Source organism: Apis cerana, linkage group LG4 (assembly GCF_029169275.1).
Source record: "Apis cerana isolate GH-2021 linkage group LG4, AcerK_1.0, whole genome shotgun sequence".
Classification (NCBI taxonomy): domain Eukaryota; kingdom Metazoa; phylum Arthropoda; class Insecta; order Hymenoptera; family Apidae; genus Apis; species Apis cerana.
Window position 1 is genome coordinate 5,288,682 of NC_083855.1, and position 20,540 is coordinate 5,309,221.

General features: G+C 36.3%; 1 protein-coding gene and 2 long non-coding RNA genes across 52 annotated transcripts in view; 1 reads left to right on the plus strand and 2 right to left on the minus strand.

Annotated features, from left to right (window-relative positions):
- LOC108003363 (calcium/calmodulin-dependent protein kinase type II alpha chain) overlaps positions 1-20,540 on the minus strand; it is a 125,563-nt gene that overhangs the window by 64,479 nt on the left and 40,544 nt on the right. For all 50 annotated transcript variants that reach the window (XM_062073726.1, XM_062073706.1, XM_062073735.1 and 47 more), the window contains exon 3: positions 9,193-9,252. In XM_062073726.1, coding sequence (XP_061929710.1) covers positions 9,193-9,252 — 60 coding nt within the window. The remainder of the gene's footprint in view (positions 1-9,192; positions 9,253-20,540) is intronic.
- Positions 5,120-7,989, plus strand: LOC108003407 (uncharacterized). Its single transcript, XR_001767056.3, has 2 exons — positions 5,120-5,463; positions 7,550-7,989. It is a non-coding gene; the product is annotated as an uncharacterized LOC108003407 (long non-coding RNA).
- On the minus strand, positions 18,459-20,537 carry LOC114578205 (uncharacterized). Its single transcript, XR_009829492.1, has 2 exons — positions 19,833-20,537; positions 18,459-19,521 (listed from the first exon to the last, which is right to left on the minus strand). It is a non-coding gene; the product is annotated as an uncharacterized LOC114578205 (long non-coding RNA).

The following is a 20,540-nucleotide window of genomic DNA, read 5'->3' on the forward strand; positions in this document are numbered from 1 at the left end:
TAGAATTTGATTTTAATGGGATTTTAACGCGACGTTTCTATGTATTTTTATCAGGAATTGGAAACGCAATTTTCTCCAGAATCGCGAATCTTTGTATTATCCTTCTGTATTTCGTATCGATAGAATTTTATACGCGAGTTTTCGATAAATTTTCTAATTCTTATCGAAATATTGGAAATAGAAATAGAAATATTTAAAGTCAAAAGTTTCGTTCGTTGAATTTCGATCGAAATCGTTAAAACTTCTTAACAGTTGGAAAGAAATGTAACAAACTTGAGACAAATGGAAGGAAAGAAGGAAATAATAGTGGCAAATATCGATCCGAGAAGCCGCACATCCACGCATCGCGTCCCGAATCTACGCGTTTTCGCGATCTCGTGGCACAGTTGAACTTTCCTTAGCCTTTGCCATTAAATTTCCACCGAAATGTCACGCCTCCCTCGTCCAAGATTTATGAAATTATCGATTATCTCTCGTCTGCCGACCCACGAAAGGTCAAATATCCCTCCCTTAATCTCGAATTCACGAGTTTCGTGTTGATATTTCGCGGTGAGCAAACGGTTTTCGAAAGATAATCTCGCCATTTCCCTTACCTTCGACGCTTTTTAAGAAAAAAAATTCTTTTATTCCCCCAATTAGAAAATTCTCGAGATAGGAAATCTCTTACTTTTCCTTCCTCGACTTTAGACAAAATTAAACGCATAGAAATACGAGGCAGAAACAAAGAGAATTTTTATTCCTCGTATCCCCTTCTCCACATCTTAAAGAACGCCACGAATTCGCAACAGAATGGAACGGGAAAATTTCAACAATCCCAAACGCGTATCAACATATCAACCATCGAACGAACGAAAAAGAAGAGGAGGGAAGAAAAATGGAGGAAATTCTCGAGGCGGAAGACGAATCGAGGGAGAAGAAAAAAGAAGAAAGGTGGCAGCAAAAGAGACAAGGAAGAAGGAGGATCGATGGGTATCACTTGTTGACTGGAATGGACGTAAGCCGCCATGTTGGAAAGAGGTTGGGTATAATTCACATCCACCCTTGGATGGATAGAGCCGTACGATGAATAAAAGAAACCCAGCCTTTATGAATTATGGAATCGACTCGATTTAACCAACACCCTCCCCCTCCCCTTTTGTCAGCCGGACATCGCCTTCTAATTCGTTCCAGCCACCTCTTACACCTGTTCCCTCCGCCTCCTACTGGACCTACTCGACGATCGATCCACGAAACATCGAAATTAGGAAATGGAATTTTTCGAACGTTGAAAGTATATATATATATTGATTATATTAAATGTCGATGGAGTGATTTTCTCGAATCGCGTGTTTCAATGAGTTTGTTGCAAGAGTTTAGTAATTCGAATTGAGAGATGGGGAGGTTCGTTTGAATTATCATTCGATCAAGTGTCGAGGATTTTGTTGGTTAGAGTTTTGGATAGTAGTTTTGTTTAAAATTAAATGTGACATAAACGATAAGAGGTCGAATTACGATAGTTTTGTTAAATGTTTGTCGAGAGAGTTTATAATCCTGTAATATTATTATTATTACGATAATAATTTCGTCGATACGATACGATCCACGTTCCGGGTAAGAGACGTTAATTTGACGTGTCGCGAATAAAATTTCTTCAAAATCCCGAGAGGATCCGTTCCTTTCGAAAGGTTTGACTTTCCAGAAGAGATTTCTTCGCGATATATACGTATCAATTTCTAAAGTGGATCGTAGCTGGTTCACGATTTGACGGAGAGGCTCGATCCGTCAACGCGAGGAGGAAAATTGGCTGAGAAAAAAAAAGAGGTCGTCGAGATACGAAGGAGGCACGTCGAGTATTGATCCACGCTACTTCCGCTACACTTTCGAGATTCACGGCCGTGTATGTGCGAAGGGATAAAGAAGTATTTCTTATTTTTTAATTTTCTTCGAGATTTTCTAATTATAATATTTCCCTTTTAACGTCGATCGAAAAAGATCGAGGAAGAAGAGAATTTATTATTAGAAATCGAGTATTTCTCTAGAAATTATATTCTCCGAAATTTCTCTGTACAATCGCAAAAGTTTAGATAAAGTTTTCGGCATTATTTTAATCTCGAATTGTAATTTTATCTGGAAAAGTAAACATTTTATAATAATGGTATTTGTAAATAATTATCGTAACCCTTTAGAAATACTTTTTAGAAATACTTTTTATAGAATCAACGCGATAAAAAAGAATGGACGATTCCATGAAACTTCGTTCTTTCCCTTTCTCTACTTTCTTATTAAATTCAAAATTCGATTTTCGGTTTTATTTTTATTTTAATTTCGAATTTTATCTGGAAAAGTAAACATTTTATAATAATGCTATTTGTAAATAATTATCGTAACCCTTTAGAAATATTTTTTAGGATAGAATCAACGCGATAAAAAAGAATGGACGATTCCATGAAACTTCGTTCTTTCCCTTTCTCTACTTTCTTATTAAATTCAAAATTCGATTTTCGGTTTTACTTTAATTTTAATCTCGAATTGTAATTTTATCTGGAAAAGAATCAATGCGATAAAAAAGAATGGACGATTCCATGAAACTTCGTTCTTTCTCTTTCTCTACTTTCTTATTAAATTTAAAATTCGATATTATTATTTAAAAAAAAACTGGAGGAACGAAGGTTTACAGGATCTACTGACACATTCACAAAAATATGAATTAGTAGAGATTTGTTTAAATACATATATATATTGATTGACCGCAATGCGACAATTCTGCGATAAATATTCAGCAGAGGTTGATCTAATGAATGCTAATTACGACAAATGTTGCAAGAGGGGATCATGTATCGCGAGAACGTCGTTAGTAAAAAAATTCTTTAAAAGAATCTTGTTGCATAGAAACTTGCAATGAATATTCAAGCGTGCGAATTTTATTTGATTTTCATAACGATCTCTTTCGATCCCTCGAAAAAAGTAAAAATCTAAATTTCTATACAAATTACGGTAGAAAAAATTTTTCCTCAAAAAAGAAATTTAACCCATTAATATATAACCTTTCCTTCTGATCAAACGAAGAATTATTGAGCGAAAAAAGGGAGGAAGAGGGGGAGAGAAAAAATGGAAATCGTTCAATTTTTTCGGCGTGCAAAGCCGTGAGCCATTTCTCGCGTCAAAGCAAATGATTATCCCGTGAATGGAACCGCAACGGGAATAGTTTTCGATTCGTATCCACTGACCGGTTACCGTGTGCGCACGTGCGCCGTGGAGAAGGAGGGGTGATCAATGAAATTCGTTTACAAACGAATAAAAGAACGGGTGTGATAGCTGCTCGACCGTGTCGACCGCTAACAATTGTTAGTTTCGCCTGCACGCGCAGACGTTCGATCGATTAATAAAAGCATAAATTGAATACCAGAGAAATTTCTTCTTTTTCTCACCCCCTACGCTCTCCACGCTTATTTCCTTTTCTTCCGCTCGCATTGCTTCCAATCGTCTCGTTACGTTAAAGTGCGTTTGAAGGTGTTCGATGCCTTTTCCTTTTCTTATTTATTTTTTATCATTTTTAGTTTTCCGATCTTTCTCCTCATTTATCGAGAAATCGTGGAAATTGTAAACGAAAGGGAATATTTCTTCGTCTTCTCGTTCGAATTTGGAAATTTTGCAAAAGAAAAATTTATATAATCATTTATAAAAATTGCAAACAACAATTATTTAAATAATCATCGGTTTCTTTTTTTCGAAATAATCGAAGAAAACTTCCGTCCAATTATTCATAAGAATTAAAAGATCAAATAGTTATTCTCTCTCCCTCTCTCTCTCTCTCTCCGAACGGAAAAAGAAAAAGAAAGAGTAACAAGAAGCTCCTCGTCACCCTTGAGAGGTTGCATGGTCGAAGCGTGTCGGGAAATTCCCTGAGCGTCGATCCGGCAAAAATGCCGCTGCGTTTCGAGCCTTACTTGGCACGTCGAGCCGAAAATTTTCCCCGCGGCGACGATACCGATTGGCCGGCATCCAGATCTTGGCCGCGTTTCGTCGTAATACTACTAGAAGAGCCGGCCCGGTTCAAGGTTGGTATTGTGCTAATCGCGGTTGCACGTGCGGTTCCGCTAAATTTCGCCGTTCGATGGGACGCGGGCGGAAACCGTGAAAATGTTTTCGACGCGTCTCGAATGTCATTAACAATCGTGGAGGCCGATTAGGAGGAGGGTGAATTTGAACGGCGCGATCGTGTTGTAATATAATCGTGTAACACGAGGAATTCGTTAAAAAATTAGAGAATTAGTAAAAATTACAGATAATCCGATAGAAGAGGCTGTTGGAGCAAAAGGACGACGCTGCAAAGAATGCCCTAGCAAGCTTGACAGAAAACATTCTACATACTGTATGAAATGTAAAAAAACAGTTTACAAACAACATTCATTACAACAGATTTATTGTTTCACTTGTATCGAAGGTTTCAAAGAATCGTACGATGTTTTTTGATGTTATTGTTATGATCATATCAGATTTTTTGTTACAAACCAAAGTGATATCTAGTAATAAAAATTTAGTTTATATTTTTTTAGCTTGATTAATTGAATCGGTAGATTTGTTAATAAGTTTGAAATAATTGGATTAAATAATAAGTACTTTTTTAGGAATAATTAATTTGCTCCTTTTAGAGTTGGAAATGAATAATTGATGTAGTTGGAATATCGAAATTGTAAATATACGGAGCGAAATTCGGTTCCTTGCCGTGAATTAATTGTAGTAAAATCGGATCGTTTAACGAAAATTAGTTGTTCACGTTGTTCGTCTAATTTCCTGGTAATATCGCGGTGCATGTAGCACGCGAACGATAATGGTCAATAAGGTAAACCAGAAAACCGGTATCGACTGTACCCAAGGGAGGGATCACGCTTCCGGGACGAGCGACTCGGATTAATTGAAATCGTGGCGTAATGCTCCCAACAAATATTATTTGTTACTTAATTGCAATCTTTGGAGGAACCTCTACTTTCGCGACCTCTTTCGTGAACGAATATTCAAAAGATATTTTAAAGATAATCGAAATTACTTTTGGAAAGATGTCCATGCGACGTTTTAATAATTAATTTTTTGCTGAGCATATTAAATTTGGAAGAATCGAATATTAATCGTACAATTTCCACCAATGAAATTTTTGTTGCAGTTTCGTGCAGTTGGCCATCGAAACCTTGCAAAGACAGGAAGCCTCGAGAGCCGGCTAGGTCGCATGAATAATGGCTGATGCAACTCGGGTGGATAATCGAGACGGCGCACAATCGCGTTTAAACGGGTTCAGTGCAAAGAGAAGATTGGCGAAACAGGCGTAATAATCATCACACACGCCCTATTCCGTCGTATAAAATCCTTTGCGAATCGTGGAACGTTTGTACAGGTAGTCGCAAACGTTTCTGTTTCGGTTAATTATTCGCGGAGGCACGAATCGCACGGTTAATTAGCCAGAATTGCTGAACATCGAGTTATATCCAGGTAATTGGCTCTCGAGATGCAAATTGTCTTCTTCCGATTCGTCGACTCTCTTTCGTTTCCTCCTTTTTCGATCTATAAAACGAATCTTTCTTTCTTTTCTTCTTGTTTTTAATTCTTAGGACTTTGAACATAGTAAATAAATTTCTAGAAAGAATTACACATATATATAGAATTGTCACTTAAAACTCGATTAAAATTAGGAAAACTTTAAACCGCTACAACTCCGAAGATAGTGACTTCCGGTGGACGAGTGAACGATCGTTGGAAGCGTGGAACCTTCCCCTTTAAAACGCTTTTTCGTTTATTCCGATACGACTTCCGGTTCCCGAGATATCGTCGCGTAAACGAAGGAGTAATTTTTAATCCTTTACCCTAAACCCGATTAAAATTAGGAAAACTTTGAACCGCTGTAACTCCGAAGATAACGACTTCCGGTGGACGAGTGAACGATCGTTGGAAGCGTGGAACCTTCCCCTTTAAAACGCTTTTTCGTTTATCTCGATACGACTTCCGGTTCCCGAGATATCATCGTATAAACGAAGGAGTAATTTTTAATCCTTTACCCTAAACCCGATTAAAATTAGGAAAACTTTGAACCGCTGTAACTCCGAAGATAACGACTTCCGGTGGACGAGTGAACGATCGTTGGAAGCGCGGAACCTTCCCCTTTAAAACGCTTTTTCGTTTATTCCGATACGACTTCCGGTTCCCGAGATATCGTCGCGTAAAGAGAAGCGTAATTTTTAATCGTTTACTACCTCTATCCTTGTTTCTTATTCGGATCTCTCGCTCGCTCCTCGTCTCACTGACCTATCCCAAACTCCAGACGAGTGACCGCGTCGATTCTTGGAAAAATGCATAGTTGGCATTTCTAGGGAAAAAATGTGGGTCACTGGGTCGCGGATCCATTCGTTATTTTCGTAAACGTATGACCACTTTGAATGCTTATATCTCGGCAACGAATTGAGATATCGGGATAAAACAAAAAGGGACTTCAATGGCGCGGTTTCCTCTATTTTCGAAGCGAGTTTTGACGATAAAATTTTTAGTTTCTTCTCGCGTTTTTTTTATATGAAAAGTCAAAGTTTCATTTGTCACTTCACAATTGTGAATGCAACGGTTCGTTGTAATGATATGAAATATAAATAAGGATATAATTCAGCATGTTTTTTCATAATTTAACATATAATAAAAATCAACGATCTAACAGTAATTAATATTTTATCACATGATTACCAATAACATCGTGTGATAATATATCGTGATATTATTTTATCCTCCCTTTTTAAATTCGATATTCAATCGAAAGTTGGCCGGATCGAATCTTTTCCGCGAACTACGCGGAGAAGATTGAAAATGGTGAGACGAGTGGCAAGGTTTGTGTCATCCTCGTTACCCGATTTTCTTTCCACCGCCGATCTTTCGCCACTCGACGTTTAAATCTCTCTCTCGAGTTTTTTTTCCTACACTCGCGGAGCAGGATTTCGAGAACGCCATCGTATAATTCCCGCCGCCTATTCATTATGCCTTCCTTGACAAATTAGCGCGAAGGCGGAAGCATTGTGCAGGCTGTTGAATCCACGATGTCGACTCTTTCGCTCCACTAGAGAATTTCGCGTCGTGAAATCATAGACCGCAACGAAGGGATTTATTTCGGGTGAATCTTTAATATTTCTCAATGTTAAATTTATATCGATTCCCTTGAAAGAGTTTCAAATTTCTGGATGTAAAAGCGTGATCAAATTAAATCGGCAAATCAGGTTATGATTATTTTATGTGATTATTCGATTATTAATTATTTTCAAAAAATAGTTTAATTTAAAATGATAATTTTGGGAATTATCGATATTTATATTTTTAATTTACAAAATTAATGTTTTTATTTAAACTATTTAGCTTTGAAATTTAAATATTAAAATTTATTAAATTAATATTTATTATAGTTTTATTATTTTTTATTTTTTTATTGTATTATGTATGATACTCGGATATTCGGAGGTTGTAAATATGCATTGTAATAAATTTTAAATTTCAATCTCCCTCTAGTAAAGCATTAATTTAACCTAAGTTAATCTATATTTTCCAGATCAAACCACGTCCACCAATCGAAATGAGGGGTGCACTAGTAACAATCTCGCGCAATAAACCATCCAAGGATTAAGGCTTAATGGGAGCCTAACATTTCTAGAATTATACAAGCTCCAAATCTAGCTGTCCAAACGTCCTTCAAACATTATTACAAATACAAATCTTGTACCAAAACCTGATCAAAATCCTCCAAATATTTGTTCGACTTGAATTTCGTTAAACAACTTTATCTTTTTAACTTCTCTTTAAATTGTTAATCGATTTTGCCTCGAATTTCTCAATGCATAAACCTATTTCCTTTAGAGAAATTAAATTACCATCGATATTTCGCTTCTTTCTATTACATCATACGAATAAGTAGAATTAGAAGATTGGAAAGATTGTAAATTGAACATTATACAAATACAAAATACAAAAATCTCACTTTTCATTTTAAAAGATGATGGTTTATTCATTGGATCGAATCCACTTCGTATTAACAATCGAAGAAAATCTCTGTTATTTTTTAAACTTATTTTTTTAAACTTACGATACAAAGAAAAGAGGAAAACTCGATCGCAACGGCAATTTCCTGTTATAAAATCGATCTTACTCCGCATCATGCAGATCGAAAGGGTTCGAATCGGTGGAAAATTGGATTCAACCTGGTAAACATTCCTCAGGAGGGGGAGAATACAATAGAGAAGAAGAAAGAAAGAAGTAATGGAGCGTGAAAGGGAGAGGCAAAGGAAGAAAAAGGAGGGGAAATGGTAAGAAACAGAAGTTGGGCACGGAATACACACCACGCTCTTTATCCAACGAGAAGTTGGACAAGTTGAAAAAGGGAAGAAATGGTTTCGAAATCTCCCTCCTTCTCTCCCTGCGTTTATTCATTTTATTTCCTCCCCGCTTTATTGGATTCCAATATATCGGACGTTGCCTATTCCCCATTTTATATATATATATATATATTTTATAATTTTCCATCGGATAAGTAGCGACATCGGGGTCGATGAAGAGCATCCAACGTGCCCTTTAACGCGCCAATCGATATATTTCCATCCTGCCTGGCTAAAGAATTCCCTTTACCGGTCACGGTTAACCGATCAATCGGTACTTTAATAGAATACTCGTGCAGATTTATCGTTAAATCGTTGGTCGGATAATTGTCAGAGAGATCAGTGCGTTGAGATATTTTTTTTCTCGACTGAAAGATATTAAAGAAATCTTCCATCTCTTTGGTTTAGTTTCTTTTTAAATTCTTTTTAAGGGATCGATTGATCGAACTTTGATGGATTGGTGAAAATTTATCGTTGACCTCGGTGCATGTGGATGAGAAGAGATAAAGAGGGAAGGGTTGGATAATTGTCGGGATTTGAGCAACAGGAAAACTTTTCATTTTCTATCCGAAATAAATCGAATCGGCATAGATTAAATACTCTGACGGAGTAATAATATAAATAATAAAGGAGAATTCTTTAATTCGAATCGTGGAAAAGTGTTTGCAGGTTAAATTCGAAACTGGAAACGATATATAAAAAAAAGAAATATTCCAGGAAGTTGTCTTCTATATATCCAGCTTCGATTCGCGGAGAGATATGGTGTTATTTCTTTTTACTGCCCATATCACCCCTCAAGGGATTAAAAAGGAAGAATACTCACCGATATTCGGATGCTGCAATTTCCTGCATATCCGTGCCTCGCGTTCCAACTTCTGAAAATCTGAAAAACAAAGAAGAGAGAACGATAACGATCGATTGAAGTTAATCATAATTAACTCGAGGATAGATACACATCGATAGATATTGAAAAGATCGATAGAATTTATAGGAATCGTGAAACGCATCCTAGACGAGCTTTATCGAGCGAAAATTTCGCCATAATGGGAGCCAATAGCCAAGTACAGTCATTATCGCGAAATCGAATTTCTCGACGGGCTCCCTTGACGAGTTTCCTCGTGGCCAATTCACCAAGGACCGCGATAAAATTGGATTTCTCGGAGGCCAAGTCGTTTCGAGCACGATTTCCTGTTTCCTTTTTCCGTTGTGAACGTCTTCCTTCTTGCGAGGCCCGTCTATCGATTTCGTCTATTATCGACTCGCTTATTAAGTACCCTTTCCCTTTTTCCACCGAATTTACCCCTTTCCAGGAAACGAGCAAAACCCTCTGCTCCCTTAGAATTCTCCCATATTCCAATTTCCCTGTATTTTTTCGAATAATAATTGGAAATTGTACAGAATTGTTTCTATATATTTTTAATCGTAGCCTTGGATATTTATCGAAAAAGAAGGAGCTTAATATCAAGTGACGACTATTCGTCGCTTCTTAAATATTCTTCTTCTTAATTCTTGACATTGGTGAAGTTCCCTTGGAAGCGAAATATTAAGCCTCGAGTCCTCTTACGTCATCATCGAGTCGTAAATGTGAGACGAATTAAAAAAAGGAAATAGAAACTGGACGAATTGGAGTGCGCGTTTAATAATTTAATCCACTTGCGAAAATCGTTTCGAAAATACACGAATCCATTTATCCAGGTGACAAACGGCTGGGGTGTAATGGTATTTGAATTGAAGGAAAGGGAAAAGGAAGAAAAAAAAATCACCTTCTTACTTCTTACTTCTTCCATATCGCTCCTCCTCGTCTATAATTAAATCTCCAACGAGACTCGACAAAATCTTCGTATTAAACAACCAGAATTAACGAGCATCTACCGACCAAGAAAGAAGAACACAAGACGAGGGGAAGGCAAATTGAAGGACGGAAGCACTTGAGGAATAAAAAAGAAAAAAAGAAACTAGGTTATTTGTCATTTCTCGCGTACAGGAGAAGAATTGTTTCTACGTTCGAGCGATTTTTATAATATCTTATAATATTTCGATACTTGGGCGACAAGAATTGCAAATTTCAAATTGAAGATAATTAATTTCGGATTCAATCCTTGGAAATTCAAAATAAATAATAAATGGGCGTGACGATAAGCTTGTATTTAAAATTACAAGAACGACGTTGACGACAACGTTCTTGTTTTGTTTTTAAAATCTCCGAGAGATCGATCCTCCAAAAATATCCCACATTTAACGATCTCTCGTACGTTCCTTTTTTACCTTCTCCCTTGAAAAACGTAATTATAAAGAGGCAATTCACCGTCGCGACGTAGCCTTCGGCCAAGATTAGGCAAAGCTGGATGAACCACCGGTTAACGAACCACCCTTGTTCCGCGCTAAACTCGTTAACGCGCACCCTTCCACGTGCACGAGTAAAGATCTTCTCCTCCGGATACGTTTCTCATCTCTTTTGAAAAGTCTAAAATTTTCAAAGTGTTTTTAAAATTCGCGCCGTCCATATTCGGACATCTTAACATATCCTAGAATACACGCGCGAAATTTTAAATTGAAAAATATTTAGAATTATTCCAAACAAAATTGAAGAGACTTTGTACATACATATTTCCATATATACTCTTGCACGAACTTAAAATCAAAATTCTTCGAACGCTTTTAAAAAAGCCACGATCCCTTCAACGATACGATCAATTCTCGAATCGAGGCGTAGAAAACCGTAAGATAGAATGCAATAAGATAAAAATAAAAAAGAGAAGACTTTGAGAGGATCGTTCCTTCGCTTGCTTTGCGTCCGATCAAGCACGAATGTCGCGAAACTGTCTGAAATTAAAAAACCCAACGGATTGTGAGCGAGCTCTTGATCCGTGGAGCGTGATAAGGAGGCGCGCGTGATGGACAAACGATGCGTTTCGATGCTATCTTCGACGAGGGGTGTGCGTGCGCCCTGTGTTTTTCCGCGTCGAGGACGCAGGCGTGAACTTGACGATGGGTGTTGCTCCGTTCGATAAAGGAAGATATTCGCGCTCAGATCGTGTATTTATGTACGTCGATTCCAAAGAATCTCGAGAATCGATCCATCTTTTATCTTTAGCCAAGTGCACAACACGACAGCTGATCAATTAGAGGATAAATAAAATTGGACGAAAGAAAGAAAGTGGAAGCAAAGACGTAGAAATGGGTGAAAATAGAGGAGGGAGAAGGGAGAGACGAGGAGGAATTTGATTTATCCCTCAACTATGGATCTTCTGTTTTAGACGTCGGTGAAGCGGCTCCTTTGGGACAGCGAACTTGTCTCGAGATCCACGATCTTGCTTTCAAGGGGAAAAGTTGCTCCATCGGAATTCGGCGCGAACAAGATCTTTGCCTATGGCTAGCAGAGGGGTTGACAAGTCCATCCGAGAAAGAGGATTTTCTCAAGGATATTACGTGGTATATATATATTTCCTTTTGCCATTTCCATTTTTAAAAAACTCGTGTATTTCCAAGGATGATTATTCATTTGAAATATAAATGTATCCAGATATTAGCATGTTTATAATTGTCGTATTTAAGCTTAAATCGTTTCTTTTTATATTTAATTTGACTCGAGTTCTTTTAAAAATAAAAATAATAAAACGAAACATGGAAGTATCCATACGATGGAACAATTGCGACGGCAAGAATTCCAAAGATGGAGCCACGTCGTTTTATCACTTTCGAGTAACGAGCTATACACGAAAACTTAATTAAGGGAACAAGGTATCCTGGAGAAACACCGATATAATAACTCGAAACTTTCCAAATATATATATATATATGTAACACTTGGCGCTCTTAACTGATAATTAGAACCCGTGCAGAAACTTAGAGATATTCAGGAGAACGAAGATACAGTTCAAAGAGAATACCTTGTAACTGGGTCAAGTTCTCCAAGTGGACAAGAAACTTCCCTTCCATTTCTTAGAATTTAAAATAGAAACAAGTGGACGGGGAAGGAGGAGGGAACAGGAGCAAGAAAGAAAATGGATAAAAGAAATTTATGAATGGGGGGGAATTTCACGATCATCGTCGGCCATTGCACCCAAAAATAAACTGTTTTACCGAAAGAGTTTCGGGAGAGGCAAATGGAGAGAGAGAGAGAAATTATTTGGAATAACGATTCTTTTTCGTCGATAAAGAAAGATTGAAAGATTGGCGGCGAAGAACATTAAGTATCTACTTGTTTTTAGAAACTGATCGAAAGATCTTTTTCAAACGTCATGATCGTTACACGTGTATCAGGCTTAATTCGAATTATATCAAAAAAAAAAAAAGAGTATTTAATTATTTAGACGAATAATTTTTGTGGAAATTAATTTCTTGCTATTTCTAACGAAAAAATAAACCCTGATCATTTTGCATAGTGTGATAAATGATTTTGTCCCAAGTATGTTCAAGATAAAATTAATAGAAATAATTACATATCTGTAAAGAAGTTACGATACTTCAGCTGCTCGATCGAAAATATTTTCCTTCGATTACACGATTAAATCGAAAATATTTTCATATTCGATTTTTATCGAGATGGAAAATATTATTATTTAATCTTATCTCTCGAGAGTAATATTTTCGTTCGATTCCATTTTCGAGGATCGAGCGAGTGTTTCGAGGGGAAACAAGGGGAAGAAGTGGAGATTTCGTGTGTTGTTAAAAGATTGACCCCTTCCCCTCTTCTGTACAATAAAAATGGGGGATGGATAATTTTCTTCTTTCTTCCGTTTAAAAGAAGAAAAGGGAGAGCAACTTATTTTTGTTCCCACGTGTGTAGCAGTATGAAAATAACCGAGATTCGTAAATACGAATATGTAAGGGACAGTGTTTGTAAAACATGAAAACTGAGCGTGAAACACCTCGAGTACCGTTTAAAATATTATACCGGCATTATGTAGGATGGAGCTTGACGCTTGTTATATTCCTCGCTCTTGATCCACGGTAATGTAAACCACTTACACCTTGAACAGCCCATTCCCTCGTCATAATTACGTAATTAAAATGCAACAAGTATTTTAAAATTTCAAGTTCAATACCATTTAATAAATGCATACAACTCGGCCAAACGAAAGTTTCCAATTTTCGAATTGTCTTGTCTTTCGTGTACGACAACAAAAATTTCTAAAACTAGACAGGAATTTTCGAACCGAGCTTTTTAAACTGAAAATTTGTGTATTTACGCAGAGATGGATTCTGCGGAGAAATGGAAGAAAACTTGCAGGATAAAGGATTTAGGATAATTTCTAAACTTACGAAGAACGAATGATCTTGGAGAGTAACCTATTATACTCGAGATGATAACTTTTGATCCATCTCTGAAAATTAAAATCTCTAAACTTTCGAGAGAAGAGTTCATCGTTAAATTAATCCCTGTTATTTTCAAAACAAAATTTTAATTAGTTCTTCCAGAAACGGAAGAAAGATCCGAGTTGCAGAATTTCTTTGAAGATCCATTCGGAAATTCAAACTCGTGGCACATGGAAACGCGGCAAAATTCCCGTAACAAAAATTTGATCGAAAAGTTTTTAATTTCGCCATTAAACGAAACAGGTTGCCTTCGCTCTTAAATGGAACGCAATACAGCAAACCATAAAATTTAATTCTCAACAAATCCTCGTTCCCTACTCGGCTAAAATCAATACGACAAACATCTCGCTTCATTAACGCTTGTAAATAATCCTCTAAATTTCTACGTTACATCTTTCGATCGAAGCTTTCGCAAACGAGACGAAAAGCCTAAAAAAAAATTCAAATCTAATATATAATAAAAACACATTCTCATAAATCTTCCCAAAAGAAGAGGAAAAGGTAGAAAACTTTTATTATCTCCAACAGGGAGTACAAACAATAAACGAACGAAATAATATCCTCTCTCCCCCAAAAATAATACACTATTTTTCCAATTTCCAGGCTCACGCACTCCCCTATTCTCTCCCTTCTCCGAGGAAATGGCGGAGCATTGGAAATCCCGAAGGAAATCGGTCGGCCTTCCTTTCCCTCACCCCCCACGGATCTTGCTAGGCCCGATTCAAGGTGAAACGACGAATCGGTCGCGCTTTATTCGTTTCAGAAACATGCGGTTGAACGGCGTCCGTGGGTAGGTCAAGAGGTTACTGGAGCAAGGTCGTGGAAGAGAGGGTGCACCGGTGCCATCCCTCTCCGCAACGAGAGAAACAGAGGGGCGAGAGAGAGAGGGAGAGAGAAGGTCGGTCATCTTCCCTCTACTGCAACCTTTTTTTCTCTCTCTCCATCTATCCATCCTCGTCATCCCTCCAGTTACTACCTTTTACCTCTGCAGAGAAACTGGAACTACCGGCCAAAGATAGAAGCGAGCCAGTTGCACACCCACCCCCTCGAATTAATTCCCTCGAAATAGTCACCCTGCGGAATCGTGGGTGCGTGGCCGTCGATGGAAATGGAAGGAAGAGGAATCTGGAGGAAGGGGGAGAGATAAGTAGTGATCTTGTTGAAACTATGATTCGTGGATTTGTTCGATGATAATGTTTAAGTTTATCTTGCTGTCGATTTGTTCTACGTGATGGATTATTGATAATTTGGAGGATTTTCTATTGATTCGAAGGGAAATGTATTTTCTTGATATAAGAAGTTACGAATATTTCATTATTGAATACATTCAGAAATAGTTAACTCTTGAAGATTGTTCCAAATACCATCTTAACGTTAAATTATTACCAATTTTCATAATTCTCTCTTCATTCCCTCGATTGAAAAATATGGAAAACAGTGCACGAGTTAAAAAAACGAATGAATTCCAAGCATCGGGATATGTAAGAACGGAATAGTGGTTTAAACCAGTGGAATATCTGCAAGAGAAACAAACGGAAAACTCGCGCATCTCTTAGCCTATCCTCTTCGTTTGTATACGTTGTTAAGCTTGGCCCACGTTTTCGCGAAACCAGGGACTGGCCAACCTCGGCCGTGCCAATAGAAACATAGACGAGAATTTATCTTCTCCTACTTTCCCCGGCCCGGGTAAAAACTTTTCGTTCTATAAACGAGTGCGTTTGTGCAAAACTTTTAGAAATATATATATATATATATGTTTTTACTATTTACCGTCGGTTTTTAATATCGTATAATATATTTGGATAATACGAGAGAATAGGTGCATTATGCGTATATGTTTGGTAGAAATTTTTTGAAGGGATTTTGTATTTTTATTCAGAGGTTTAATTATCATCGATATCTCTTGATTCGAATTTTATTCGCGATTTTAATATAAACATTAATTTCTTCAAATCTTTGAATCTTTGAAAATTGTGAAACTGATATTGTTATGATTTTATCATAATACGTTTGAATAATTTTTGATCGACCATTTCGCACCGATGTTTGTGTAAACATTTCAATTGGATAAAATAAACTGGAATTGAGCAATTCGACAAGTTGCCTAATGTAATAAGCTTAGGAAGCGGTATAAAAAGAAAATTTCTAGAAACCTTGTTAGTCTTCGTCGAAAAAGAAAAGTAAAAAAATTAACATCGTTCCATCAAAAACCCTCTTATTATATAATTGTAACAGGAAAGAAATATTTATAACTCTTTCAATGTCGATTAATACACAGGCAATGAAGTATTATTAATTACCACGAGTTTTTCCAAACTAACATCAAATCAATCCTACACGAATATTAATATTAATTTTCTATCCTAGATCCACGATGGGGAAGAGATACAAGATATAAAGTAACAAAATTTGCGTTAAGTTTGCACGGCTAAGTTGACGTCAATCCTGTTATCCGAGATGCAATTTCATACGCGAAGTCCAATCCGAAAGAAAGAATACCGCCATCCGGTAAAATTCCATTGGAGAAGAGCTCGAACTCTTAGGAGAGCCTTATGACGTCAATCCCCTTATCTCGATGACGTCGATACACGTTCAAAACCGCCATCTTTTCTTTAAGACAAAGAGTGAAAGAAAGAAAGTGAAAGAAATTTTCCTCCTCTTCGTCGAGATTATCTCTGGAAAGAAAGTCCCTTCTTTCTTTTTTTTCTTCTTTTTTAAGTTTTCTTTCAACCACTGATATCCTATTCCCTTTCGAGGGGAATTTTTTCACGCTCACGTAGCAACGCCACGTGACTCGTGTCGTGACGGAACACGAAGAGAGAATTGGATACAATCGATTTGACGAGGATTTATTCGTGAGATTGATTTATGATGATGTTCGATGGAAAATTTATCGGTACTTATTGTCTCCTCTTTTCAAATGAAACTCCACGTTACGTGGAAACTTGAAGTGAAAAAATGATATCATACGATAAATTATTAATCAAATTATAAAAATAATTATTTTCTACAATCTACAACTTGCAGAATTATACGAATAAATTTCTTCCAAAAATCGAATTGGAAAAATTAAAATACTAGTGAAAAAGATATATATATATTGTTTCTCGAGTAAAGTGAATATTTATTCGAGAAACGAGGATCGTGATAGAACACCAACAGACAGCTTTTTGCTCCTGTTTGGTGTTTTCCCCTTAGCGAAGTGGATCGTCGCCCCTACATTCTAACCGCGACCCTCGAGAATTCCTCTCGTCGCTCGGATTCTGAAGCTCGATTACAGGCGTCCGATCGAACGCAATGCGGACCAGCATCAAGGCAAACAACCAACTTTCGTCCGAAAGTTGACCTGTTGACGTTGAAAACACGAGTGAACGACGCGTCAACTTTAATCTGCATTAACACAATCTTATTTTATAAAACTGCGCGTATATCTATCCACGATTTCACAAAACTTTTATCTTATTCTCGAATATTCGATATATATATAAATATACCAGAATTACAAGATTATTAATATATATTCGTGAAACACTTTTGGAGGATTTTAGAAAAGTCGAGGGAAGAATAGATTTATTTAAACGATTCCAACGTATTATAAATTAAGAGTCTAATTATATGTTCTTTTTATTAAAAATACAGGGAAAAATTTCACGAAGAGTCGTATCGGATACGCGTAATGTGATCCTACACTTTATAGCAACCAACGCTATATTAATTTTATCCTAATGAAACACGCGTTTTGCCATTTCCTTATAAATATTCCTCTAATATTCCATCGTAAATATTTCCTCGTGAATCAGGCTCCCCTTTTACACGTTGAGCACGGTACGAAATATACGGTACGAGACGCGAGATGAGTCACGCAAACACATATTAGGATCGTTGCCAAAAGATCGATTGATAGGGACAATAAAACTTATGATATAGCGGCCCATACTATTCGCTTGGGTGGAGATCCGTTTGATACTAAATTTATAAATCGATGGCTGCTAAACAAAAATCGTGTACAAAGGCGACAAGAAGCCGAACGTTCGTTTTAACTTTCGTTAAAACATTTACCATTTTTCCCCCTTAAATTTCAAATTCAAGAAACTCTATATCGTTTAATATCGTTCGATTTACTTCTCTCAAGGGAAAGATCTTTCCTGTATCATTTATTCGTTTTAAAAACTAACATATATCGTAGGAAAGAAAGAAAGTTTATTAAAAATATTCCAAGTAAGGAATCCGTGACGCGACAAAAATCCATCCACTGGAACCGGAATCTTTCATATTTCTATTTTTCCCCAAGGAAAATATCCTCTCTGTTTCTCCCTCCCTTCGTAAAAATTCTTCCGAAATTCCGCCATCGTCCGTGAATACTTGTCAACGTATATCTTAACTTAACAACCAACTCCAAAATCTGCGCGACATCTTCGACATTGTGCGAGACCAAGAGTAAAAGGTCAAGCCTTGACTCTTAACTCGTTAATTAGATTGTCCATCGTGGCGTTTATCGAATCGCTTTTGCTCGATATTTTGATTGATTCAATTAGGAAACTCATCTGGCTTCCGGAACGTTTTATTTTATCTCCTTTTTTTCCTACTCTCTTTCTCTCTTTCTCTCTCATGGTAAATGGTAAATAGAATCTCATGCAATATATATATATATAAAGAGAGAGAGAGGAGAATGTTTTTTGAATCCAAGTATTTGGATCATAAAACCACCTTTTCATCCAAATTTCTGCTTTTGAGGATATTTCTTTTGAGAAGTGGTTTAAAAGATTCTCCTTTGACTGGTTAATTCCATTTGTTTATTATATTCCCTCTTGTTAACTCTAATTTCATACAATGCCGAAAAATATACAGTAATCCAAACTTATTTTTCATTCATCTTATACTTTTTCATACGTACATCGCTACATTAATTAATATCGAATAATTAAATTCTATCAAAGGAAAAATATCAATTGTACACGTGTCGTTCCATCGTCCAAAGTTATCTCATTGAAATAACCTTATTATCATTTTCGTTTTCAGATTCGAGAATAAACGGGGAGGTTTGGAAAAAAAGAAGAAAAAAATTTTGCAACCCGGATACTAAACTTCAGTCACGTTTTTTCCGAATTGAAGATGGTACGGTACTGGCAACTGTTCGGTCGCGATGGAATTTTGGCAGACTGACAACGGCGTCGCTCGTTGTTTTTAGACGCTAAGTCCTCTGTTCGGGTACACAGAAAGCGCACCTCTTTTCGCGATTCCATCCTTCCTATCGTCGTGACAACGACAATGTCTTCTGGACAATGCGGATTAAAATGGGAGATGGCAGTGTTGGCGGTGGCGATTAGCGAAATGAGTTTGAGGATTTGAAGATTTGGCCGCGGTAATCCATCAAGTCGGTGTTGTCCATTCGGTGCGGGATTGAGATTTGCTTAGAGATATACATATATCCATGAAATGGATAATTCCAAGCTCGTGTATAAGCCTTGATAGAGGTCGAATGATTAAACGTTCTTCGTTGAAATTACTTAAATGTAATCTCTTTAAATTTCTATCGTTGAGTTATTTCTGAAATGAGAGAATTTTTATCTTAAATCACGGTTAAGGGAGTATTTTCAATGATACGTTTTTCAACTTGGACCGAAATTTCATTCTTTATTTCATTTTACTTAGCCACTTATATTCTTTTCCTTTCTTGTGCCCGAGCTATCTATTGTCTCTTTGTGTGTTGATTCTATTTTTAGAGTCAATTCTATTAGGTTAGGCTTAACTCTTCAAACTTGCTTCGTTTTATATATATATATATTTATTTATATATCTTTTCTTCTTCATTTTTTTATAACACGTTGATTTCCTGTGAAAAATTATTAATTTTCATTTCAGTATTAATTTAATAACACGTGGATGATAATACTTGGAATTTTGAAATTTGGTTGAATATCAAGAGAGAATTATGTGAAAATAACTTTTAGATTAAATTTAACAATAGATCTCAAATCCTCAAGGTCAGCACATATTTTAAAACTGTCGTTCCTTTATTAATAAAATATTTTTAATTCTAGGTAATGAAGACCTATGTGAATTCAACGTTATTATAAGGATTGTGATATAATAAATGTAAAAATATTTTAAATTATTATTCCAAGTTTCAATATTTTTTCAAACCTTTATACTTGCAACTAGTCAACGATCAACCTAAAAATAAGAAGAAAATCGCCCATTAATAAAGTGTTCAAAGGGACGAAACGATGTCATGAAACTTTGAAACATCTCCTATTTTTGCGCAAGACTTTCAAAGACCATTTTCATAATAATGCCCTCGTCAGAGCTCACCAAGCATAGTCGTTTCATCTAATATCTCTATATATTTTAAATGCTAATGCCCTTGTATCGAAACTCTGCCCGAAACTTCCAAAAACTTTCCCTATATATATATAGCTCGTTCACAATGTCTATCCACGATATTTAATTATTAATCGACGTTTCAGATTATTCGAATCTATTGTTAACACATTCGATACAGATAAAGACACGTCTCGTGAGAATTATTTTATGATGACTGAAACATACTTTTCCAACAAATGAATGGAAAATGAATGAAAAAATATAATTATATACACATCATCATCCATTTTCTTATTCTCTTTTTTTGTGTAGTTTTATCGCCACTGTCAAAGCGCCAAAAACTTTGTCAGAGCGTTTTTTGTATCACAATGAAACTCACTTTTTGAAATATTTGTGTTTTCTAAACAATTATTCAAATATGAAAGAGGAAAAAAATTTTTCCACGATAATCTTTTCTTTCGCAAACACGTTCGATACAAGTTTTATAATTATTTTTTTATTCTCAAAATCAAGAATGATTCTCGATCT